General features: G+C 37.5%; 4 protein-coding genes across 4 annotated transcripts; 3 read left to right on the top strand and 1 right to left on the bottom strand.

The window, feature by feature from the left end:
* The first annotated feature begins 40 nt into the window (after positions 1-40).
* On the top strand, positions 41-8227 carry LOC113669741 (dihydrolipoyllysine-residue acetyltransferase component of pyruvate dehydrogenase complex). Its single transcript, XM_089188589.1, has 12 exons — positions 41-234; positions 531-604; positions 1377-1684; positions 2500-2688; positions 3091-3193; positions 3878-3918; positions 4005-4090; positions 4612-4749; positions 4906-4987; positions 5840-5995; positions 6649-6713; positions 7398-8227. The coding sequence occupies exons 1-12, from the start codon at positions 110-112 to the stop codon at positions 7525-7527; spliced, it is 1497 nt and encodes a 498-aa protein (XP_089044715.1). The 5' UTR covers positions 41-109; the 3' UTR covers positions 7528-8227.
* Positions 8228-9045: 818 nt separating this feature from the next.
* Positions 9046-15089, bottom strand: LOC113669730 (ubiquinol-cytochrome-c reductase complex assembly factor 1). Its single transcript, XM_089212250.1, has 9 exons — positions 14692-15089; positions 13696-13827; positions 13269-13379; positions 12736-12808; positions 11940-11997; positions 11547-11655; positions 11152-11232; positions 10775-10818; positions 9046-9858 (listed from the first exon to the last, which is right to left on the bottom strand). Exons 1-9 carry the CDS (start codon positions 14785-14787, stop codon positions 9675-9677), a joined length of 888 nt encoding a protein of 295 aa, XP_089068376.1. The 5' UTR covers positions 14788-15089; the 3' UTR covers positions 9046-9674.
* On the top strand, positions 15054-18424 carry LOC113669729 (lipid droplet-associated hydrolase). The gene is made up of 3 exons (XM_027185805.2): positions 15054-15320; positions 16324-16856; positions 17213-18424. Exons 1-3 carry the CDS (start codon positions 15089-15091, stop codon positions 17420-17422), a joined length of 975 nt encoding a protein of 324 aa, XP_027041606.2. The 5' UTR covers positions 15054-15088; the 3' UTR covers positions 17423-18424.
* A 647-nt stretch (positions 18425-19071) lies between these two features.
* Positions 19072-22395, top strand: LOC113669732 (galanin receptor 2a). The gene has a single exon (XM_027185808.2). The coding sequence runs from the start codon at positions 20968-20970 to the stop codon at positions 22003-22005; it is 1038 nt and encodes a 345-aa protein (XP_027041609.2). The 5' UTR covers positions 19072-20967; the 3' UTR covers positions 22006-22395.
* The last annotated feature ends 2963 nt before the right edge of the window (positions 22396-25358 follow it).

Here is a 25358-nt window from a genome sequence, read left to right as displayed (position 1 = left end):
CTAAAGGTTGTGGGTGTCTTTTGGACTATTCATGTCCATTACATGATGGACTAGTTGCTTCCAAGAATCTGCAAGAGTGGGGTGACTCCCCGAGCAATAGGAACTTGGGATGTTTTGTGCAAGGCGAGCTGTTCGAATATTTGGTCGCAGAGGGCGTTCTGTGGCTTTGCGATCAACTCTTTGTGAGTTACATTCACAGGTACAGCGAAGAACAGTGTTAGTTTGGTCCACGAGGTGAGAAATGTCTTGATCTATTGTATAGCAATTTCGACCCACTACGGACAGAATGTAAAATGGTACTTTGTTTTTGATTACATGATCTCTATTGCTTCAATGTGATGGAATTTAGCTACCGAGATTTTATTGCCCTAGCATCTGGGCAATGAAAAAAGAAGGAGAAGAAAAGAATGTCTGATCTAACCTATATCACAATTTAAGAGTAAGATTTCAAGCCGCCGATATTCTTCGGAGATCACCGGATTGGTCATTACATCTGTTTCAGACAGTTCATATTACAATTTTATTTTCAGAGATGTGCCACGCTTCAGACACGTGCTCTCCACAAGTCTACCAAAATGTGGCTTTCGCTGGTTCAGCTCAGAGGGTAAGCTTTCGCAAAGATTAATTCCCTGATAAAATTCATGCACTTCATCAAATTTGCATTTTATTACCAGTGCAATAAACAAACGGAAGGGAATGTGTTCTAGTCCCAATTTCGTTTTGATCATACACTCAACAACTTCCTTCCTCTCTCTCAAAGAACTGAAACAGCCTCAAGGAGAGAGGATTCGGTTAAACTCTTACTTTGGCCGGCAGTTGAAAGTTCTTGAGTCTGTTAGAGTCTGAGTGTTCCTTATGTGTTTGCGTTACCCATGCCTAGCTATTATGTAACATCTGTTGGTCTTGTATCAGATCATAAGTGGAGGGCTGTTATTGGAAACTGGTTCTTGTGATAACTTTGTTTGATATGCGAACTCCTCTTGATCCTAATTTTAGTGATGATAAGAAGTAGAGAAAAAGCACATCTTGGAATGTTTTCTAAAAACTTTCCTAATCTTGATTGTAAAAGAAGATTCCCATAATGAACCCCCCTTGATCCCAATTTGATGAGGTGGAGATGTTGAGAAAAACATCTTTTTTTTGGCTTAACCTTCCAACTCTTGATTCTGAAAGATGATTCCTAAGGTAAACCTTCCATATCCCCAAAAATCCTCCACTTCATATACAAAAAATAATTATGATAAAAATCTCAGTGACCCTCATAAACAGTCCAGGTTTATGACTATGCGTAACAAACATTTGTATTTCTGCACTTCTGTCCCACTTCCTATGCTTATGATTCCAGTTTTACACCCTCCTCCCTCTTTCTTCTGTAGGTCTACCCCCTCACACAAAAGTAAAACTACCAGCTTTGTCACCAACAATGGAAATGGGAACCATTGTGAGCTGGGACAAGCAGGAAGGTGATGAACTTGGTGAAGGAGATCTGCTAGCACAGATCGAAACAGACAAGGCCACAATGGAATTTGAAACCCCTGATGAAGGCTTCCTTGCCAAGATTTTAATTCCTGCTGGTTCCAAAGATGTTCCTATTGGTAAACTTTTGTGTATTATTGTTGAAAAGAAAGAAGATGTTGCAGCATTTGAGTCTTTTGTGCCTGAAGAGACAGCTGCACCACCTGCAGTAAGTGAATGTAGCCTTTGCATGATACTCCTCTATTTCTCCCTTCATTTTCCTTCGCATTTCCACTTTGCTTCCCGTCCTTTCCCTCCTTCCAGTCCCCTGCCATAGAGTCTTTTCCTTTGACATTCAAAACTGCCTTCAACTGACCGTAGACTACAAAGTGTTGTGCCAGAGGTACATGTGAGATAGAAAAATAAAAGAATCAATCTTACATCAAGAAGAAACAAGGATGGCTAAAAGTATTAAAAGTGATTGAAAGGATGAAATCAAAAAATTGAAGTCAAATTTTTCCAGTCGTAGGAACCCTATACAGCTCTGTAAGGGTCTCACAAGCACTGCAGATTTCCCTTCCTTTTAAGTAAAACACTGAATGAGTTTAGAGAAAGATGTTTTTCGTCCTGTCACGAGTGTGGGACAAAGAAAAAATTCTGAGTCCTCATGAGGAAACAAACCTCAGACCTTCGGATTCCACACTCCGATACTCTACTACTGAGCCACAGTGACTCTATGGCAAGCAAGGTCTAGTATGAAGTTCATAAGTATTAAGAAGTTCATATGAACCCTATTCCTAGCAGTTTAGACATTTAAGTTTACACCATGGCCAGGAGATTGTGTTGTGTTCTTAACTTGAAGTAAGTTAATTAACCCTCACAGTAGATCTCTCTACCCTGAGCAAAAAAGGAGTCAAACAAAACTGTCGGAAAAACCTGACAAAATGCTAAGGGATAATCTCAACCAGCATCTCATCTATAAATAAACTCCAAGGAAGTTTATTTCATTTGGATTTATTTTTACCTACTTTTTTTTTCTTGTAGGAGAAGCCTGCAGAACCAGCAGCTGCTGCTGCTCCTCCCCCATCCCCTCCCCCAGCACCATCTCCCCCACCCCCTCCTCAGCCTATAACTCCTGTCCCTCCCTCTCCCCCAGTGGCTGCACCAAGTGGTAGAGTATTTGCCAGTCCTCTGGCAAGAAAGATGGCTCAGGAGAAAGGCATAGAATTAAATGTAAGTAATACTGTGAGATCAGTAGACATATTTTATGTTGAATAGACATTTATGAGTGATGAATGACTGAGTATTTAATGTCACAGAACTGAAGTCAAATTTTTCATGACAACCAATCTGAAAAAAGTGAAAATTAAGAGGAGCTAATTAGAACTTACCATGAATACCTGTTAAACATTTGTGTGGCTGAAATGGAAGAAAGGGCATACAGTATCTTCCATTTTGATCCATTAAGTATTTTTGCTGAAGTGCAGTTGGTCTAAAGGCATCACATGGCTGAATATTCCCCAGCTAAAACTGCATCATATTATTGGTGGTTGAGAAGGTGGCACAGATTTGCAGACTAAATTACAAATTTTGTTCAAGTGTACTTTTTGCTGACGATTCTTGTCCAATGTTCAGTCTCTTCAGGGGAGTGGTCCTGGTGGACGGGTAATAGCACAAGATGTGACCAGTGCAACTCCTGTTGTTGCAGCAACTGCACCTGCACCAGTTTATGTACCAGGTAAGTGTAAGATGGAATTGCAGTGATACCCAAGATGGCTGTTGTCTACTGGCTAATGATAAAAACAGCCTGTATCAAAGTTGACTGGGTCAATTTTGTGTTTTAGTCAGTCAAGGAAGGTGGTAGATTTCGACTTCTTACAAATGCCAGTCCAATGAAGAAAAAGTTATCTATTTTGTCACTAGTGGGACACAAAGAAAAGTATCTGAGTTCTGCCCCCCCATCCCACAAGAATTCACACCTTGCACCTTCAGACAATTGTGGAATCAGAAGCTTTGTAATATAAACCCTCAGGGGTTAGGAGGGGATCAGGTTTTTTCTTTGTCCAACTTATATCTGTTTTTGGTTCAATCAAACAAACTCACTTTATTTGAAAGGAAAAAATAAGAATTCCTGCTTGGAATTATTTCATTTTGATTTTTCCACAAGGTTGGTACCAAAATGGTTAGATTATATTCCAATTAATTCTAGAAACAGATTAGTGTGAGAGAGACTTGTTTGTACTCCTACTGACAGAAGTTAACATAGAAGACTTTGATTCTTTTGTGTCTTACACTAAGTGTTATTAGCTTGCTTACAAACATATGAGGCCTGGGCTATAATTTTAACCCTACAAGCATTGTAATCACTGGGTGAATGGCATATTTATTCATTGTTTGGTTTTGTGTTCTCTGTGTATTTTAGGTACAGAGTTTACTGATATTCCTCTATCAAATGTCAGAAAGGTAAGTATAATGGAATCAAGATTCTCCTTTGGAGGTCAAAGTACAATACCAGGTTCTTAATTTTAGTTTAATACATGTTTCCACAGGTTATTGCTAGAAGACTTCTCGAATCAAAGCAGACAATTCCACACTATTACCTGTCAGTGGATATCAGATTGGACGATTTGCTCGAGTGAGTGTAATGACTTAATAGACAATGAGTCAATGGAAAAGATGCAAAGATTAATTGTATCCTGATTCAAATCCCTGTTGTTATTCTGGGTGAAATGGCAAATGAGTGCATCATCCTTTCATTTCCTAGACCTAATCATCAATTCTCTACACTTTCTGGCATACGTCTCTTATAGTGTTAGCTCTACAAATGTGGTGTTAAGTGAAACAATATAGCTTGGATGATATGTTTCTTCCTTCTCATCTCTCACTGCTGGAAATTGTACTGATGATGAAAGGAGAAATTCCAGTTTCATCACTGGTATGAGCAAGAGGAATGAGCTGCAAGTTGTTTTTTAAGCAGCAGAGACGTGAGAATCATGCGGCAGCTTCTATGTAGAATTCTTTACGTATATTTCACAGGCCTGATTTATTTAAAGTCAGATTTGGAGAATGTTCTGTTGTTACTTTATACTACTCTTCTGTGGCTACATTTCTTCCTGAAAACCCTGTTTATGAAGTGATTTTTATTTTGTCTTTCAGGGTAAGAAAGCAACTGAATGCAGATTCTAATGAAGAATACAAACTCTCAGTCAACGACTTCGTCCTAAAGGCCTGTGCTTTGGCCTCTAAAAAGGTTCCAGAAGCAAACTCGTCGTGGATGACGGATTTCATCAGACAGTAAGTTTAGCAGTGTTATAAATTTACAGCTAATTATTTCTCTCCCTTTATCAAGAGGGTGGGGTGGGAAGGGGGGGGCGGGAAGGGAGAGAGGGAGAAGGGGGGATGTTCGGTTTGGATTTAAAATGATAACCTTCATGTAAAATCTAATTTCAGACACCATAATGTTGACGTTAGTGTTGCTGTGAGTACAGAATTTGGATTGATCACACCCATAGTTTTCAATGCGGATAAAAAGGTGGGTAGAAAGCTTTTTAACGTAGTCATTTGTCTGACCTTTGTCACGCATTGTTATGTTTTTCACTGTGCAAAAAAACCCGTTATAGTCTCCTTTGCAGCTGTTGTTTGACGAAGTCAAGCAATGCTAACTGTTCCTAAAAGTAAGTTGCGTGACGCGGAAACTGAACTCAGAGAGGGTCTAAATATCTCAAGTGGAAGGAACGGCAAGGCATCATCGCAGTAAACGACTAGAGAGAAAAATGGCGAAACAATTACTGTTGGAAAGGAAGTGTGTTGAGAAAGGAAAAGAAAAACAAGGCCAAAATGAGAGAAAGGAGAAAGTGAATGGGAAAGCGTGGGGAAATAAAGAAAAAGTACATTTAATACAGAAATAGAGGGGATATTCAATAACCCATCCCTGACCTTCTTAAAAGGCAGACGTTGTAGAATGGGCTTATTTATGGGCTGTTTAAGTAGAATAGCTGTGGGAAAGGCAGCAACGTAACGGCTATAGCTTAATTGTGTATTGTTTCGGAGAAAGGCACCTTTCTCTTGCAGAGTCTCCCTCCACTCAGGAGTGTAAATGGGTATCTGCGAAGTAGCTTTTGAACGAAGGCATATTTTCAGTCGTCGATTCTCTGTGTAGGCCAGTGGTATTCCATCTAGAAAGTGTAGCTTCGTGCTGAAATTGAGATTAGCAGAGGTCTGGCTTCTTTCCGAGTTAACATTGTATACTGACATACTTTTTGTTTAAAAGCAAGGTGGTTTGCTTTCCTAACATCCTTGAATAATTTTGATGAGTAATAAAGCCGTGAAGACTGTAATAGTCCTCTTTCCAGAAACTCAATACTCCGTGATGAATTTTCTTCAGGGCTTACAAGAGATAAATGCTGATGTAACTACTTTAGCCCACAAAGCCAGAGATAACAAACTTCAACCTCATGAGTTCCAGGGAGGCACAATTACCGTGTCTAATCTTGGGATGTACGGTGTTAAGAACTTTTCCGCCATTATCAACCCCCCTCAGGTAAGTGATTTTATTTCGTATTGGTGCTGCTATCTCAATTCGAATTGTCTGCAAGCACGAAGCGCCTTCCGATTGAGTGTCGTGAAACCAAATCCAAAGTAATTACAACGGTCAATCAAAAGAAAGGGAAAATACCTTTAAGAGCCAATGAGAATTCGAAATATAAACAATTAAACTGTCTAAAGCGCGGGAAAACGCGGGCAACCAAGTCATGATTTGTTTGGGTATTGCATCTGATTGGTTTAGAGAGTGGCACGAATTTTCTGGAACAATCGCGGAGCGAAGTAAAGAAAGACCCATGCAATCCCAGATTATCGCGGATTACTTTGGACACAATTGCTGTATTTGACGAGTTTGAACAAAACATCATGATTTGTCGGCGGCAGGTAGTCCAATCTGACAATGTGCAATAATTTACGATAAAAAAAGTTCAATAATTGTCGTATTCTTCGATTTTCAAATTTGTTTTTCTTGATTATTTTTGGGAAATTAGGCTCTTAAAGCTTGAAGACGTGATCGGCCATTTTTCATGGACGAGGCTGACACATCTACGCATGAGCAGAATATCCTAAACTTGTAGTGATGGGGTTGAAGGTGATATTAACTTTATCCCACACACTGATTCTTAGCATTTACTTTCTGTATATTCTCAGGCCTGCATTTTAGCTGTTGGAAAGGCAGAAAAACAGGTCGTTGTGGACGAAAATAGCGAAAAGGGGTAAATTATGTTGTGGCAGTCGTTGCTGTTTTTGTTGTTGTTATGTTATCGATGCGTAATTCGTTACCTAATTCTGAGAAAGCGGTTGCTCACAGTAGCAAATTTTGCTCGAAATTCTGCCCCCCGTCTTCTTTTCCTTACTTATCTCAGTCTTCCTTCCGAGAATTATTCGCCGTCTGGTTAGAAGATCTTAAACTTTGATCAGTTTACTGAAGTATTCAGGCAAATAGTGAGCATTTTATATGATAGAATTATACCGTGAAAGCGAACAACAAATATTCACCAGAGATTTAATTTTGTTGTCATCGTGTAACGCATCTCGCAAACGATCACAACATTTTGTTCATGATGAAGAAAATCGGACATTTTCATTTGATTTTACAGCTCAACCCTTTACGTTATGCATATTCTCCATACTGTTCTCTATACATTTCCAAAGGTGCCATAAGGAGAATTTGTTTAACAATCAAGAGTTTCTTTAACTAGTGATCATTTCCGTTTTTCTCGTAACCTCAATATTTGATTCAGGGATGATGTCGTCAGGAGATGTAAGATGGTAGTAACTTTTAGGGATTAAAGGGTTAACCGCTGGAAGACAGATAGCGAAAGCTCAAGTCCTGCCCCTTGAATTCTACGCTAAGTCACCTTAATTCTTTCTCTTTTTACTTTCACTTTTAAAAACAGATACACAACTGGCACAATGATGTCTGTCACTTTGAGCTGCGATCACCGAGTTGTTGATGGCGCTGTTGGAGCGCAATGGCTGTCAGCTTTTAAAAGCTACTTAGAGAAACCTCTTACAATGTTGTTGTGACGGGAAAGCCAATTTAAATCATGGAACAGCACTCACGGGGAAGCCAGGTCTGGCGAATTTACTTCTGAAACACAGTTAAAATACCTTATTCCAAGAGATTCTGAATTATAATTCTTATGACCGATTAACATTGAAGGAGTCGAGACGGTTTTGAAACGGTTTGCAGTGACTATTAGTTGGTTACCTGGTATTATATGGATATAATTTGAGTGGTCAGTGTGTGCTGGCGAAAAACTAAACTAAGATTTTCAATATTCGTTCTTTGTGAGAAGGGGTTTGCGTGGCGAAACCAAACGACGGCTGCGAATGACGCATGCGATTGACACTAGGCTATTTCTCAACAATTCGTTTCTTGATAACTTGGAGTGGGTTTCTTCCCTTGTGGGTAGTGCATGCTATTTATTTCTTAGCATATTGTTAATGAAGTAATTCTTAAATAATTGGCAAAGATAAAATTTAGTGATCTTCTCTCTCATGTAATTTCTGATAGCTGTGAAGAGGGGAACTCTACCTCTTAACTTTACGACCGCAAGTTGATTTTTATTGCAGTCGAACGAATTGGAAAATTGGGTCACACCCAGGTGTTTGGTTAGTTTGTTTGTTTGTTCTTTTTATTTCGCACGATCTATATTTCAAAAAAATAAGAAAAATTATTATCCTTCTAATTGTGTCAATAAACTGTTCATTTAACATTTTTCAACATTTTTATCTTCTCGTTATCGTTTATACATTTGGCTCTGCTTGCAGAGGTGGGGGGAATCTTTAACGTGTTAGTAAATAAGGTGTATGTTCTCTCTTTTACCCAGAGTGCTTCTCTTCTGATAACTAACTAGCGCATGCTCGACCTACAAATAGTTTCACGCTATGTTCACGTGCAACGACGTCACCAAACAACACAACGCCTCCTGCCCAAGTAAACTAGTGGCGCGCAAAGGAGAAAAGGGTCAAATCAACTCCTTGCTATGATCCTTCACGCCACGCGCTCGTTACCAGTTGCTTGCGCTTCAAACCCCTTTCACAGAGTATACGTAAATGCCTGAGAAATTGTCAGACAATTTGGCACTTCTAAGGCAGATGTACATGCAACAAGAAAAGAAAGGATAGCCAAAGGGGTGAAACCCGTGTGTTCTGCTAATAGAAATCGCACACCTTTATCTTCTTCCATGAAACATGAACGAGCGCGAGGGCTGGTTGTAATAGCAAACGGGTTGCTTGTCAAAAGTATTACGATCGAGGGTCATAACACCGAACCCATAAAATCATATCGGCAAATTAGAGCTAATAAAGTAAATATCAGAAGGATCAAATAAGTACTTCAGTCTCTCAAGTGCTGAAAACGAGAGACCAAGCCTGATCCCTTTCATTCTGATGTTGCATCTGATTGGTTGAGAGGATAGCACGCGTGTTCTGAAATCATCGCAGAGTGAAGTAAGAAAACCCGATTGCAAATTATATTCAAGAGAGGAGTTTGAGAACAAAGCATTTTTCGGAAAGAAATCCGAATAAGTAAACACAATATTTGTTGGATGTGAATGAAATTATTATTATGTACAAAATCTTTTCTAAATTAAATACATTGGGCCGCTAAATTTTTAACTTTACAGTTACAGCAGAAAAACAAGAAGAGGGAAATAATATAAGCAAACCATAATTTATTCCCCGCGATGAAATTAAAAATTACAGAAGAAAGGTGAGTTGTTTTTAGTACATTCCCTTAAAAACTTTTCGCTCTTCACCTTAAACAACAGAAATCAAAATAGTTGAAGGTTAATATCAATATCAATATTATATTAATATAATATCCTAGTTTAGTGATCCTTTTTAGCAGCTCATTAGGTTTTCGCGGATATCCTACTGTATTTAAATATCGCGTAACAAATTTCACTCGCCTGAAGCATAGTTTTGAACCCAACAAAATAGCATCGCTGTGCCTTGGTCTCGACAATTTTTTAAGCGTGAGAGTGAAGGAGAAAACCACAGCAACAATTCTCAAGCAAAACTCACTGCTGTAAACAAGGCTCTTTAAATTCGACCTGAGAGACAAGTCAAATAGGATGAGCTTGACAAAAAAAAAATAAATTGAAAGTCGTGTTGGTTGAAATTCAGTCCACTGCCTGCAAGTCTGAACTTCAAAAAGTCAGTCCAAATCAATCATTATCCTCCTTGTCTCCTTCTTCAAACTGCTCATTCAAAGGAAGCCATGTGATTCTTCCGTCCTGTAGGACATGTTCAGTGGGAAGGCTGTCCAAATGTTGAATGTTTTTTCTGACATACTCCACCAGCCGGCCGAGCTGCTCAGCATCTGTGCGATTCTTGTTCTGAAACAAGTTTCTGATGATCAAACACAGGGACAGATAGTTATTTTTCATTGGTAAACCGTTAGTTATTCAAGTGAGGAATTTATAGACTAAGAAATTTGTTGCTGACTTTTCAACAACCCTGCAGGAAATAATGTACAGATTTAACCCTCAACACTCTAACATCAACATGCCTCTTCTCCATATTGTTCCCTATACATTTCCTAAGATGCTGACAGGGAGAATTTGTTTAATAATCAAAAACTTCTTGATTTGGTGATCATTTCTTTTATTCTTGTGACCTTGATGTGAGATTCAGGCGTGATATTGTAAGGAGAAATTCAATGCTAGTCCACTCTTAGGGGTCAGGGATAAGAGAATGGTCCTTGCAGGCTCTCACTTTTTGTACCATGCCTTTCGCTAGCTCATCTCAGATAGCTTCACCATATTTACCACAGCAGCAAGGATATTTAAGTAATATAGTTTACCAACTATATTACTTAAAAATTTCACTTCTTGATTCATAAGCCATATTCCCTCTTGTTTGAGGAACTGACTTTTCTCGTAAAAAACAATTCAATTTGGGGTTGCCTTTTTTTGAGAGAGAGATTAACATGGCAAGGGGATAATGAATCCTTGATCAACCTCAAAGCTTAACCCTTTCACTCCCACAAGTGACCAAGATAGAATTTCTCCTTACAATATCAATACAATATCAAGCAGGCAGGTGATGAGAATAGAGAAGAATATCAATCATGGGATTATTAGTTGATCTAATACCAAATTCTCTGAACTAACATCAGAAGAATTGTATGGCAGATAGTAAGGAGAATTACTAATTAGATCTTGGGAGTGAAAGGGTTAAGCTACGTAGAGCAACACCTTCCATTAGTTGCTATTTCCTTTGAAACCAAAGGGAACTGATATGAAACTGAGAAAGTGAAGCTGACCTCCATAAAACTGTGGCCAGGACTCTGTCATCACACAGCAAACCCTGAAAAGAAATTAATTGTGCATTAAAATTATCAGAGCTGGAAATATTAACTAGAATACCTTACTTATATCATCTGTGACACACCACTTTTATTTTGGGACCCCACCCCTCTTACTCAGATTCCATCAACACTACTCGAATGAAATTGAAAAACCAGCTGCAAAACAATCTGCCATGCTAAAAAATTCCAGTAAGATCCTGAAGCAGGACCCTCCTCCCCCTTGAATCTGAAAATTTACTTTTTAAATTTCCCTTTTACCCATCTTGGAGAGGACCTCAAAAGCTGCGGCACATCAAAGTCAGTCAGTAAGGGTGCAACACTTATTATCATACCTCATCATATCCAATTGATAGACCATTGAACTGCTGCTGTAATACTAGCAGGGTATCTCGCTTCTGAACCGAGTCAATGGTCTGTGAAAGGTAATAACAGCAATCTCATTACCAATCTTTTCTAACCAGAGTTCAGTATCTTAACTGAATAACACAAATTGTCCTTCATACGTGGCACATAAGTGTACTTTTTACCACAGTGAGTGTGGAGGGGCCAAACCATTTTTCAGGGCACTAGGCCATGTGAAATATCATACTTGAAGCATACAGTAGTACAACAATCCATAAATCATTTTCAACAACTTATTTGTGAAGATTAATAGTCATACCTTGAACTAACTCCTACTGATTCCTAGTATATAAAAATAATCATCTACACAGTAACGTAGACTTACCCCTAAGTTATCAATTCTTTCCTCCACATCAAGCCACATCATCCTAACAAGTGTCTTGTACATGTATCTCCCATCTTTACCCTCAGCTTTGAGCCGCACCAAACACATCCTTAAAATAAAAAAGAAAACCCAATTCTTTTCAGAAGCAGACAAAGGAAAGCCAAACAGACTATCTTGAGTATCCTACCTGCTTTAAGTTGCAGGAAAAAAGTTTGACCTCACCCTCACCTCCCTCATTAGTAAAAATTTCTTTCTCCCCCCAGCCTTCTTCTGCCATTAAAATCAAAGATGGCAGCCATAATTTTCGTTGAGAAAATACTGAGCACTCACTCCCCAAAATTACGCCTACTTGGCAGGCAATAAATGACTTAGTACAAACTGACAGAAACTCACCAAATATGAAGGTGAAGTACAAGAAACCATGACTGCAATGTGTCAGGTAATTCGAGAGCTGTCAGAGAGAACAAGGCTCAAAATGTAAGTAATTTTATTTCCTGAAAACCATACTCAGTGCACTTCTTTCAACTATTACATCTCTGCTATCTTACACAATATTCTACTTAACCCAACATAGGCTATAAATTAAAAATCAAATCTGTGGTGAAGAAGTAAGAAATCTAAACTAGAGAAATAACATACAAAAGGCATATAATTTAAAATAAATTTGGACAAACAAAACTTGTGTAAACCTGAAATACACTATTATTGATATCCATACCCAGACCTAATTTTGATAAGAAACTCCTGGTTATATCATTCAGTAGTAGAACTAACAGGATAAATCATTTTAAATTAGTCATTAACCTTTTAAACCCTAAGAGTGACCAGCACTTAATTTCTCCTTATGATAATATTGCTGAGTCATTTATTGCAATCCTGAGAAAAGAGGAAGTGATTGCCAACCTAAGACACTTGGATTAATATCAGTACCTGGGCAACTGCCCACCTACCCCTCCCCTAACTCAACAAGAGTCAATTAATAACAAGTTAGGGTTAATGGTGGGTTAGGGGAGGAGTCGGTGGGCAGCTGCCCAGATACTGATATTGATCCAGAAGCTTTGATTGTTACACAAATTCTCCTTTTCAGAACCAAAAGAAAGGTACAGAAAAGAGTATAGAGAATATGGATGCTGATGTTGGGGTGTAAAGGGTTAAGTTAGTAGAACTATTTTGTTCTATCAAGGTTCACCTTCAAAGAACTCCTCAAAATTCATTCCTTCCACACAACACTCATACATGTTCCTTGCACCACCCACTAAAACCTGTAATCGCAAAGACATAAATTAAAATCACATTGAAGAGAGGGTTTTTAACAGTGCACATTCTATGTAGTGCACCTACTGAATGCTGTGTTGCAAATGCATTACCCTCAGTTTATACATGTACTGGACAAGGAATTGAAAATATCAGATTTAAACCCTGGCCTGAGTCATTGTGTCGAGTTCTTAGGTAACCCATTTTATTATCTCAGTGACTGATCTCTCCACCCGGATGTGTAGGAAAGGTAATCTTCCTCAAAAATATTTCTTAAAAATACATGTGATAAGTTACAACCAGTAGTGAAAATGTTTATACACTTCTTCCACAGCAGCTTTTGTTACCTGCATCAATAACAAATTAAAAATAGGAAAACTATCATTAACACCCTCCCCCCTTCCTTATTGAAATTTATTGATCTAGGAAACAAAATTAAATATTTTTACTCAATAAACTGCAACTCACTGTTTTGTTCACTAAGGGTGCAGCTACTACTTTCAAAACCTTGATGATTTTGTCAATCCATGTTCCACCATTTTCTTTATTTTCTATTGCACCAACAGTGCCTTCAGATCCCTTAAATCAACAGTGAAAGAAAATCATATTTCATTTTAATTAATAGAACATGCGGTGAGAACATGTGATATGGGAAGAAAATTTAGATTGACCATTGTTTCTACTCCATTACTAAATTGTCAGCCTGAGAAGTTACGATAGCCAACACAGCATCACAGAGGGACGTATAGATTGGAAATTTTTGTGGTGAGTTAAATTCAAATTAAAATAAATATTTGCTCAAACAACAGAAGTTAAGAGCAATTTGAACAAGAGTAAACCTCTGCCATAGGTATTTCTGCCAACTGTTTAACAAAACATTAAAATCATTTTTTACCGGAGCTGTCGACTGGAATCTTCTTTTGTAAGAACTAGCATTGTTCAGTATGAATCTGTTCTTTATGCCCTTGACTTCATGTTCATTTTGTAACAACTTAACCTTTCCACATGCCAAGCAGCTCAGTGGAACCTACATAAATAATAATAGTATTTGGGGAATGTATAATTTGTTGTATTGATTTAGCTTTTTTATGATGTGGTAATTGCTGTTCAGCAGTAGGTAGCATTTCCCTCCAAATAATTTTCTTTACTTAAGTTCTGCGCCCCTTGACTGCCGAATTTAAGTGTGCTGGCTCCATTCGAGTCAAACTGGTCACTTTCTAGGTAAGACATCTACACAGCCCTATACTTCAATATGCATACAATTCTTAGATAAAGAAAACAAAAGCAAAAACTACAGATTGTCTCTGGGACTACTGCTTGGTTTAATCATAAGGGTCTGTATGGAAATCTTATCACTATTTGTGTTCCAACATGCACAAATATTGGTACAACCTGACTATTAACTTTTATATTGGTAGGAGGGTTCAGTTTAGGTAGAAGAGAGGAAAAATGAAATTACTCACATTTCATTATTACTAATCATAAAAGGATGAAAAACAATAAATAGAGGAAGAGACAGAAACTAAATGAATTGAAAAAAAAAAAACCTTTCGATGCGTGGAGTTGCTCTAGAGCCAACATCTAAACGAGATTGTCAAAACTACCGGTATCTCGATGTGCTTCAAGTTTTGATTCACATTTCAGACATTTACCCACCGCTAAAGCCCTTTTCGACCATATCTGCTGTCTCCCGCTAATTTAAACTTCCCCAATTCTTTTCTTCATTTGGGATATTTTTCTCTTGTTTCTAGTATGTTACTTCATCCTGTTGTGACAACACTGTGCTGGACTATATATATGCGGACGTACATGAAGGTACTGTGTTATGCAACGAAAAGTGTAACCATATATTTCATTTCAGAAGTCACATCACACGATGTACTACAGTTACCTGGACAATCTTTGGATTAAAAACATTCTTCGACAGCAATGACCGTCTGAATGTCCCAGCAGATGCGAAAATCAATTTGCTACCAACTGAAAGCATTCTGAATTTAACACACAAGAGCCAGATTATTTGAAGATGATAGATTTCACAAAGTACATCTCCTGCAGTTAAGACGAAAAAATGCGTTAAATGATTTTAGTTACTTTCTCAGAAGATAAAAGTTACTATATGACTTGGCAGTGCCATAAAAACAAAGATAAAAAAGGTTATAAAGGCCTTAAAAACTAACCTAGCTTGATAAAAACATCAAAGCCGCCATATTATGCAACACATGTGACAGCGCTTCGTCAGCGGTAGACACACAAACCCAGGCCTTCTCTGTAGGGCAGGGTCGGTCAAAATGGCGGCCGCCAACGATTGCCCGGAACCGGGTAAACTCTATAAGGAGGCCATCACTCTTGATGGTGTGCGGACGGTTTTATCGAAAATCTTACCACAGAGGAAAATTCACAAGCACGTGATTGTGGTAATTCCTGGAAATCCTGGATTGATAGAATTCTATGATGATTTTGTTACGTCATTGTTTGACGCGCTTCAAGGGCAGTTGCCGGTGTTTGGAATTTCTCATACCGGTTGGTAGACACCTCAGCCTTGAATATATTTTATCAGTGAAATTATGTTTTCCATTTTTTTTTTCACAAGCAAATGCAAATTATTTCACGTGATCCAAAACTGGGGCAAGGTCAAGTACCAAGACGCTTTTTGTTGTTAATGGGACTTTCCAAAAAAGAATCGCGTGCTTCTGAAATTTGATTATTGAGAATTTCATGTCTGAGAAATGAAGGGTGGTGTATTCTTCCAACTTTTATGTTGGAGGAGGCTTTTTGGGCCAAACCTGCATTTCATCAGGAACTATGGACCCACAGTGGCTGTGATTATGAGACGATGTGTTTGTCAATATTAGATTATGAGCTCGAGATTTCTATCGCGTGACAAAGGCAAAGTTCGATGAACTGTCACGCACAGTTATCACGCACAGATATTGATACCGATCATTCCAGTTGTTTTCAATGACAATGTTTCTTTCTTTCAAAACTCAATGAGTAAACAGTGTCAATGTTGAATAATATAAGAGTACAATGGTTCAAGCTGACTCTCTACTCAGTAGCCATTCAAAATTAGAGTGCCTGCCTCAGTGGGAGAGAACGTGTCAAGTCTGAACACAAGTCTCATGACTTGCATCTGCAAAACTCATTCTGGTTTTATTTGCAAAAAATGATATGGAGTACTGTTCCATCCCCTGGTTAGAACGCCTGTCAAAGGCAAGAGAACATCCACCCCTCCATCCTCCCCCTAGTGTTCTTATAGCAACTGATCAGTTTTCCAGTACCCATTTACACTCTTGGGTGGGGAGGGGGTGAGGTAAGAGTAAAGTGTCTTGCCCAGGAACATGTGAAAATGACCCAGCCAGGTCTCAAGCTTAGACTTATTGACTACAAGAGTCCTGTGTGCATTCAATCATAGGGCTCCTTCATCATTGACAGAGAAAATATGAGTAAGTGAATAAACAAACAAACAAAAACTACATAAACAAGTTATATCTCAATTTTATCACAAGTCTTTCTCTTTTTTCAGGTCATTCTCCCATAGATTGCTATCCATTGTGTCTAGGGAAAAACTGCTCTGCTGAACAAAGCTATGCTGCTGAGTCATACAGATTTCCACTGAGCCTCGAGGAACAAATCCTACAGAAAGATTTATTCTTGGAGAAGCATATTGCACCACATTCTAAAATAATACTGATTGGACACTCAATGGGAGCTTATGTTATACTAAATCTACTAAAAGATTGTGAAAGATTATCAGATATCTCCAAAGCTATTCTGTTGTTCCCAACAGTGGAACGAATGGCAATATCTCCAAATGGCAGATTTGTGACACCTTCAGTGATGTATTTGAGGTGGATAGGAATATTGGCAGCTGCTGCATTTTCATTTTTACCTCAAGCTGTGAAGAAATGGTGTGTTCAATGGTGGTTTAGTGGCAGAAAGGGAGTAATGCCTAGTGTTGTTGATACTGTGATCAAATTCCTTACCTATCAACCAATGGATTGTTCCTCTAGAATGGCACAGGAAGAAATGACAGATGTGGTTCACCGTGATGATGAGGTGGGTAGTATATAAAATGAAGTGAACCCTTTAATGCTAAAGAATGACGAGCATCTATTTCCTCTTGTAATATCACCCCTGAAAAAAACATGATTAAGACCACAAGAATAAACTAAGGGAGTGATCAGTAACTGAAGCAGCTCTTGATTGTTAAACAAATTCTCCTCATAAACACCTTTGGAAATGTATGTAAAACAGTATGGAGAATATGCATACTGATCTTAGGGTGAGAAGAGTTAACAGGACATTATAAAAATGCTGTTCATACAACTTTCCTTTGAATGATCACTCACCCAATAGCCGTACACCAACTATTATTCAGTTATGACGAAAATTTTGTGTGTTTTGATACTTAGGTTATTGAAACAAATTTGGAGAAACTGATCTTCTACTATGGAACAACTGATAAGTGGGTCCCAGTCTCCTACTATGAGGACATGAAAGCGAGGTTTCCCAGAGGGGAAATATATTTATGTAAAAGGAAGTTTGATCATGCATTTGTACTTGAATCATCAAAGGAAGTTGCTGAAATGGTTGCTTCTTGGATACAAAAGGTGGCTGCTTGAACATTGGAACCAAAATGCTGTCTAACTCCATAACCCCTACGATTAGATTAGAAATTCTCTTTTCCGTTTGTCATAAATTTTCTTGTAAATTGGAGAGAAGAATCAGACATTGAAGCTTTTTTGTTCTCATCATGTGTTTGCAGGATAGTGTATTGTAATTGAGGGGATAATGTTTTTCTTATTTTTTACCCATTTATTAATACAAATCCCAGTAATAACATTTATTTACCAATATAGCTTACAAGTGTTACATTTTATACAGATCAAGGAATATTTGCAAAACTGGCTTTTTTTTATGCTACCACCATTAACACCTAACGTGCACATGTAGTTAGCTATTTAGCTTACACACACTGGCCAACTAGTTGTTATCATTGATGTGCATGTGTTCTGGTAATTTAGTGTTAGGATAGTTTGAACGTAGAATATACCTGAGATGGTTGGCTGATATGGTTATTTCTTGGATTCAAGAGTTGATTAAAAAAAAACAATATTATTTGATTTGGTTATAACCATAAACGAGTGTACTTGATAAAGGTGAGAGTCTTAAAACAGGTTTCAAGTTGGAAAATCAGCTTACTTTGAAGTATTGAGTAGGTGAGAGATGATTGTTGGAAATGATGCACCTATTTGGCTGGGCTTTAGGCTTCATTTTGGGAACTTTTCAAACTAAATTTTAGGAGTTAATTTCTTAGTAAGATTATTATGAAATGTAGAATAATTACGGCAAGGATCAAAAACGCAATTTTTCGGTAAAATGATCATTGCTGTTGTACAAAAAACCCTGGCCAATGGGAAACAGGGTAAAATCCATTATACTGTGAAGCATTTGCTTGACAAGTGTTTACAAAATTGTCCCAAACTGTTGAGCTCTTGTAGACTAAATTGTAAGTAATGACAGTCGTAAGCAGTTAATCTTACAGTCAGGTAATAAGACATAGGGTCATGTATTTGTTAAGGTTAACGAAAAAATATATTATGAAATAAAAGTGAAAGGTTGGAGAGCTGTTTGAAACATTCATCCCCATATTCATCTTGCCTCTAACTTGCAATTCTCAATAAAACACCAAAACAACAACTAGTTGGTCAACAAGAAAACAAGGATCAATTTGAATTCAAGGAATACAAGATGTCCGTTTACTTTGACATCAAATGAGAAAGTTCATCGCAATTTTCGAAGTTTTCACACTCCCTCAGATTTAGGTTGCTAAAATATGAAACTTCAAAATAGATGCATGGGGAACTTATGCTAAAAATATGTCAGAATTTACTGAGAACGAGATATGTGTACCGTTCGTTATCACTGGGACCTGAGCTCGACCCACGATGACATCTTCACTGAGTTGTTTCAACACAGCAAAAGAAATATAAGGATTTGTAAGGGGAAAAACGCTTTCTCGTAGAAACGAAAACATGTCGGTTATTCAGCTTTGAAAAAAAAACTGACTTCGCTTCAAATGTGAGTTCCGTTGTCTGCCTTGTGATTTGAGTGCTTTTCAGTTCCCTATAGCTTTTTCTCACAAGATATTGTATACATCTACAATTTAGAAAAAGGCAGAGGAACTTAGAGCAACGAAGTCGCTATGAGTTGATTTAAAAACTATACTTGAGAGAAAGAAACACTTGACTGAAGCAGGGCTAGCTGTTTTTTTTTTCTTTTTTAGGAGTTAAATTTCAGACCCTTTATGTGTCCGAATGCAGCTGTTTTCGCCTAGCAAATCCTTCTAATTCTACTGTTGCGCAACATCAACCGTCTCGCAGCTGACGGATCGCAGAGGTACTTACGCAATGAGCTTGAATGGGTTACCTGTGACGCACTAAGATTAATAACAAACCTTCCGAGCCGCGCTGTTCAAGGAGTACCGCAGCAAACCATTTTAATAAGTGTAATGACAAGAGAAAAAAGTAAATTAAGATCTAAAAGCACTGCTGTCTGGTAAACTTGCCCTAATTTTGTCGTTTTGTGCTAGCTGTGTGTTTGGAAGTAATTAAACACAAATTGTCATTCTTATTTTGATTAAGGATTCGGTAGGAGAAAAACGTTTGTTTTTTCTTTGCGGAAAATATTTCCGTATTTGATTTCCATTTTAAGAGTGTTTTCGGCATGCTTTTGTTTAGTAGGTCAAAACCGCTTTTTTTGCTAATCATTTCTTTATCTTTGACGCATGTTTGTGCAGTATAATGAGGTAGCACTATGTCTGTAATTAAACCTTCGTTATGAATTTTCGAGAAGATCGTGAAAGGGTCATGCACAATACATGCTACGCTTTCAAATATGACATATTGAAAGAAGAACAATTCGAAATTTAATTGAGGTGCGAAGGAACTGTGGCAATTTTGGTTCCGTCATTTCAAACTTGCGTCACTTTTTAACAGGTTATTCCTTTGGATAAGTTTGGTTATGACAGCTTTGTTTTCTTTGTTTTCTTAAAGCAGGTGAGATTTTGCGCTCGAACTATCGAAACACGACTTTGCGACCTCTTTTACTTTTTTCCTTTTTTTCAGAGTTTGAACTGAGAAACGAAATTAGCCCAAAAGTGTATTTCCGGGTGAAAGATTTCGCTTTTGTTTCAAGTTGAATTTTTAACGAATTTGAAATTACCATATCTTTTCCAATACAGCAGTATCTTATTTCGCTGTCTGATAAACAAAATATGTCTGAGTGTTTTAACAAATAGGAAATTTTCCGATCATCTGTGAACTTTATTTAAATTTCTGTCCCTCGTTACTGAAAGTTTTTTTTATTCCCCATTTATAATTCCCTCAGAATTTATGTCAAAGGGATTTTAAAAGAGTCCAGTCAATAGTATTTTCAAATAAACCAATATCACCCTGCGTTCTGTTTAACAAAACTAAATTTAATTGTGTGTCTTCACCGGTGGTTTGTTTAAGCTTTTAAAAGGTTTAAGTGACTGAACGACATAATTTTGAACATTGCATCCTAAGTTTATATATTTCTTTGACTGGAATTTCAGGTTTAGAGTATTTCAAAAATCGCAGAAAAAAATGCCCAAAAAGGGTTCCCTGCCGCGAAGTTTTGATTTGAAATTCCGCAAAAATAATAATAAAAAAACTCCAACTAATTTGTGTTTCAGTCACTAGCATTTTCTTTAAGAGGGACTACAATTAAAACTCTCTTAAGATGACAGGTGCAATCACCGCTGATGTAACACTAATTTCTCCTATCTAACATTGTTTGAAATGGGTTTTGATCAGTGGGGAGAGTTAATCTTTCGAGCTTGCGTTGAAGGCGTGCGTCACGTGCCAGTGAAATGGGAGCGGGAATCTCTGTAAGTATTCTCTTAATATCAAGCATTGTTCTCTTGCAGAGAAAAGCGTCGTTTGACTTGGCTTTCAGTTCAAACACAGCTGTCGTGGAACCATAATGAGGTGAATATGTGTCTCCGGGAGCTGTCATGTTAAATCCACTTCTATTCTGAATCGATTTAATTTTCGGCAGAAAAACATTTTATTCTAGAGCGAGCGAGATTTTCTTCAATTTCCTGAAACAAACCCCAAGAAGTAACCCATTTTATGGCAGCAACATGTCAATCAACGAAACTACTGTGTACCCAATTCCTGACTTCAAAAAGTATTCCGTCGAAATTGTGGATATTATTTTTGCCGTGCTTTATGGTTTCGTCATGTTTATTGGACTCATTGGAAATTGTTTAGTTATGGCTGTGGTGTACCGGACCAGATCCATGCATACAACCACAAATTTTCTCCTCGTAAACATGGCTGTTAGCGATGTTATCACTCTGTTGTGGTGTCCCAGGACTTATAGCTTCGCCTTTTACCCGATTCATCCCAAAGGGATCCTTGGTGACTACATCTGCAAGATTTTCACAGGCAACGCAATTATAAGTGTCGCGATCGCCAGTTCAGTTCTTACGCTTACGATTCTTGCTACGGAAAGATACCATGCGCTAATGAAACCAATGCAGTCAGAATTACGCCTCACCAGGGAACGTGTTAAATACGTTCTCACTTTTGTTTGGGTCGCAGCGATCTTAACAAGCCTTCCAGACTTTTCTCAGAACAAGTACAGTGAGAGATATGGACGGTGTGTTTGCCCTTTTAGCTTACAGATCGCCTACTCGCTGAGGGTTCATGTTGTTTGCACTGTTATATTCTTGGGATGTGTACCCTTTCTTATTCTTGCGTACTGTTATTTTCAAATAATTCGCGGACTGTTTTTCAAGAACACCATTTGTTCGAGCGCGCCTTCTGGAAGCAGTGATCACCAGACGAAGAAAAGACTGGCTAAGTTACTAATTGGCGTCACGGCAGCCTTTTATATCTGTTATTTGCCTTATGGTGTTTTCATCATGTACATCGCTTTACAAGATCGAGAAAAACTAGTTGCCAATGAAGAAACCCTTGCTATGTTATTGCGAGTGTTCGAATTCCTCGTCACTTCTAGTTCATGTCTGAACCCAGTACTCTACGCCTTTCGTAGTTCAAACTACTGGGAGGGTTTTAAGAAGATTTTTACAAAGCGCAATGCAATTCAGGCAAAGAGAATATTGTCCACCGTATATAAGCAAACTCCGGAGCCTGTTTTGTCCGCAGTGCTATAGAAATGTGACACTTGTACGACAACCTTTACTTTACGTTTGGTTATCGAGAAAGGCCGGTTTCTTTGATTTATCTTTCAAACACCTTTCAGTTTTTTCGGACGAACTTTGATGCCAAGCTTAATTTGGCTCACATGAAAATTGAAAAAAAAAAACTTTTAAGAATTTTATGAGGTTTAAGCGCACCTTGTAAATATTGAATTAGGTTAATATTTGTCCTTACACTGGAAAATATTATGAGGATAATTTTAACAAGCCATACAGAAGGTCAAGTTTTTTCTTATTCATTGTACCATTAAGTATTTATTAAGGTTAATGAAGCTCTTAAATCTTAGAAATTGCTGAAAGATGCTTTTTTAAAACTAAACATTGCATTAAAAAATGGGAAACGTACTGTTTGCGCAAATCGTTTACCTTCTCTAATCTTGCTGGTGAGAGCCGGTTTGCTCAAATGGAGAACCTGGAGTGATTCTGTTTTACGGGAAGAACTTTATATCGTTTGAAGTATGGGCAGTTTTTATCTTTTTTTTATTTGACTTTTACTTTATTTTTCGAGAGGAGAATCAATGGAATCATTTGAAGCGGTTTGAAGACCTATAAAGTTAAATTTGTCGTTATTTTCGACAGAAGAGTCAAGTCCTTTAGATCTTCTTCTGAGGAGAACTTCAAAGTCGTCTCCTCCCAGTTCATGTTCATCAAATGAGGCTAATCACAATGGGTTTCTCGGAGTTCTTCAGCAGAGTCTGCCACTAGACTCAGTTATTCAGTTAAAATTCATCTTCCGGTTCGGGAATACTCGACTCAATTTCTCGTTTTTCAAACTGTTTATGTAAACAGTACCTATACCGTCCTGTCATAGTGTTTTTTTTTTCGCTGGCCTTGATAACTGCCGTGAACCATTTCTTTAGTTGGCCTTCAAAATTAATGTAGCTAGTTCCTATCTGATTGTATTGGAAAATTCATGTTACAGTCTGATAAAAAAATATCAAAGGAGTAATTATCAATTCTACTGCGAAATTAACCCTTTGTATACCAAGGGGGGTGGTATTTAAATCTCCCCGTTCAAAACGTCCAAATCACAAAAAGCCTCAAAATTCGCCCAAAAACAAGCTCGATGGAAGAAATCCTCGAAAAAACTAATTAACGACTTTATGTAATTTACATTGAAATGTAGTATTAGTTTCCAGCCCCTCAAAGTGCTCTTTTCAGGCCGCCCGAATGGGGTCTGTATTTAAGTGGCCATATATGGCCACTTGGTACGCAAAGGGTTAAAATCTTTCATAAGTTCACTTTTCTTCTGATATTTGTGTACAAAGGTTTATTACAATTTCCCTTTGACATTTCACGTTATTTGCTCTAATTTCGTTTCATTAGTTTGCGGTGAAAGACAAAAATCACTTTGCTTTCAACAATTTTGGATTTTCTAATTACGCTCCTTATTGTCTGAATTTTTCTTGTCTGAGTTCATGAATCGAGTGGTTAAAATATAAAAGCTACATTTTCCGGGCTTATTTAACGCTACTATTTCGACAATTAAAGATAAAAGAAAGCTTTTTAAAGCTTGAATATAAAAATATTTAGATTTCTTACAAAAAGAAGGAATTGCAGCTTGAAGATAATGGAGATAGATGTCAGTGCTAACGCACAAAAATAGCCAGGTAGCTTGGATATCAAGTGCAGCTCAGAAGCGATTTTACAGCAAACTATTTCAACAGTGCTTTTTTACATTTACTCTTGAGTGATAGAGTTGATGGAGGACCGAAGTAAGGTTTGAAAAAGATCGAAATATCTAAGGATAACATGATTACACCACATTTTATGCAATTATGTATAAAATCGGTCGTCTAAAACAAGTTTAGTATTAAAAAAATTTTTCTCATTTTCAATACAACGTTAATTAGTGTGAACAAGATAACATAAAGAGAACCCCTTATGTTCTCTCAGTTTGAATTGCTATTCTCACCGATCAATACCTCGCGGTTTTTAAATGAACCTCGTTCCCCCTGGTGAATTTTTCAATCATAGGGAATTATCTCAACCAAACTTTTTTACGCATCTTACCACTAAAACTTTAAACCATCTGCTTTCTAACACCTTGCCAAATTTGTCATTCAAATTAAGAAATATTATTTTTTGAAAAAAATTCAGGGTGAAATTTCATCGTAACTCCGGCGACTTTTAAAGATAAATTTAAGTTTATTTTTTTTAGTATATTTTTCGATAACCATCTAACTCAGTGAAAATTCAGCAATAAAGTATGTTTCATCTCTCGACTCGCCTTCTAAAATTGACACAGTTCATTTTGAAATGCCACTTGAAATTTAGGCGAAATTTTGAAAAACGTGCGTAGATGTAAATTTTTAATAGGTGTATTAACTAAGATTTAGTTTCTGTCATAATAAATGAAAACTGCTCCTTAAATTCGTTTTGCTGATTTGAACATTTTAGTACGAGTTTTTGGAGCATGTCATTTCTTCATGTCATTTATTTTTTTCAGCTTGATGTAATTTAATTTAAGGTGGTAAATTTGACGAGGGTCTCTGCAAAATTGCGAAATTTGCGCCGATTAAATCTACAGGAGATAACATGGATATCAACGAACAGCAAAGCCAAAAGAATTCAAGAGAAATAACGGAAATTGTAAACTATAATGTAATCTTGCAATTGTAAACTTTAAGGAAAGGGTTTGGACGAACTTTTACAAAAGCAATCTGTAGTCAAAAACGTTTTTTTTTTCCAATTAAATAAGGTCATTTTATGTAAAGGTGGCGAACTTTCTTAAAAGAAGTTGTCTTAAAAGAGGTTGTTACGTATTTGATATACGGTTGCATATGGAAATGTTTGGAATTTTCAGATACAAACTTTTGGGGATCACGTGGTTTTAAGGGGGAACGGATAGGGGGGCCAGTCGTTACTTACAAAGTGTAACAGGGAACTGTAGAAAATTGACAGCCAATGAAGGAAAATTATAAGAATACTACAGGGCCCTAAAGGGGGGGGGGGAAGTTAGGCACATTTTTTTGCGACACAACCAAAATCTTCTGACCGCCCTCCCCCTGCCAGATGGTCACTAACGACCAGTCCCCGAGGAGATAAATATAATCATATTTTTATGAAAATATCATTTTTGCTCCCAGCAGGTGACGAAAATTGTCAAACCTGTTAAAAAGAGATTGCTGCTGTCTTGATGTGACACCAATATCTCTTAACTCATTAAAAAAATTGTATATTTGTCATTAACACGTCATGTTTATTTCAGTTATTGTAAAGCGCTTTTGGATAGCGGTAGAAATAGCGCTTTATAAATAAGGAATCGTTATTTATTATTTAGCTGAAATAGGGAATCGCGAGTCGCA

This window comes from Pocillopora damicornis, chromosome 1 (assembly GCF_964200805.1).
Source record: "Pocillopora damicornis chromosome 1, jaPocDami1.2, whole genome shotgun sequence".
In the NCBI taxonomy this organism is placed as follows: domain Eukaryota; kingdom Metazoa; phylum Cnidaria; class Anthozoa; order Scleractinia; family Pocilloporidae; genus Pocillopora; species Pocillopora damicornis.
The sequence above is the reverse complement of the archived record's forward strand: the minus strand, read 5'-3'. Positions and strand labels throughout refer to the sequence as shown.

Coding starts and splice junctions, on each gene's coding strand:
- LOC113669741 (XM_089188589.1), top strand. CDS start 110: ATGTTTTGTGCAAGGCGAGCTGTTCGAATATTTGGTCGCAGAGGGCGT. Junction 3,919..4,004: donor CTCTATCAAATGTCAGAAAG/GTAAGTATAATG, acceptor ATGTTTCCACAG/GTTATTGCTAGAAGACTTCT. Junction 4,988..5,839: donor TTTTCAATGCGGATAAAAAG/GTGGGTAGAAAG, acceptor AATTTTCTTCAG/GGCTTACAAGAGATAAATGC.
- LOC113669730 (XM_089212250.1), bottom strand. CDS start 14,787: ATGCTTTCAGTTGGTAGCAAATTGATTTTCGCATCTGCTGGGACATTC. Junction 13,828..14,691: donor TTAATCCAAAGATTGTCCAG/GTAACTGTAGTA, acceptor TTATTTATGTAG/GTTCCACTGAGCTGCTTGGC. Junction 9,859..10,774: donor CTGGCCACAGTTTTATGGAG/GTCAGCTTCACT, acceptor TTTGATCATCAG/AAACTTGTTTCAGAACAAGA.
- LOC113669729 (XM_027185805.2), top strand. CDS start 15,089: ATGGCGGCCGCCAACGATTGCCCGGAACCGGGTAAACTCTATAAGGAG. Junction 15,321..16,323: donor GTTTGGAATTTCTCATACCG/GTTGGTAGACAC, acceptor CTCTTTTTTCAG/GTCATTCTCCCATAGATTGC. Junction 16,857..17,212: donor TGGTTCACCGTGATGATGAG/GTGGGTAGTATA, acceptor TTTGATACTTAG/GTTATTGAAACAAATTTGGA.
- LOC113669732 (XM_027185808.2), top strand. CDS start 20,968: ATGTCAATCAACGAAACTACTGTGTACCCAATTCCTGACTTCAAAAAG.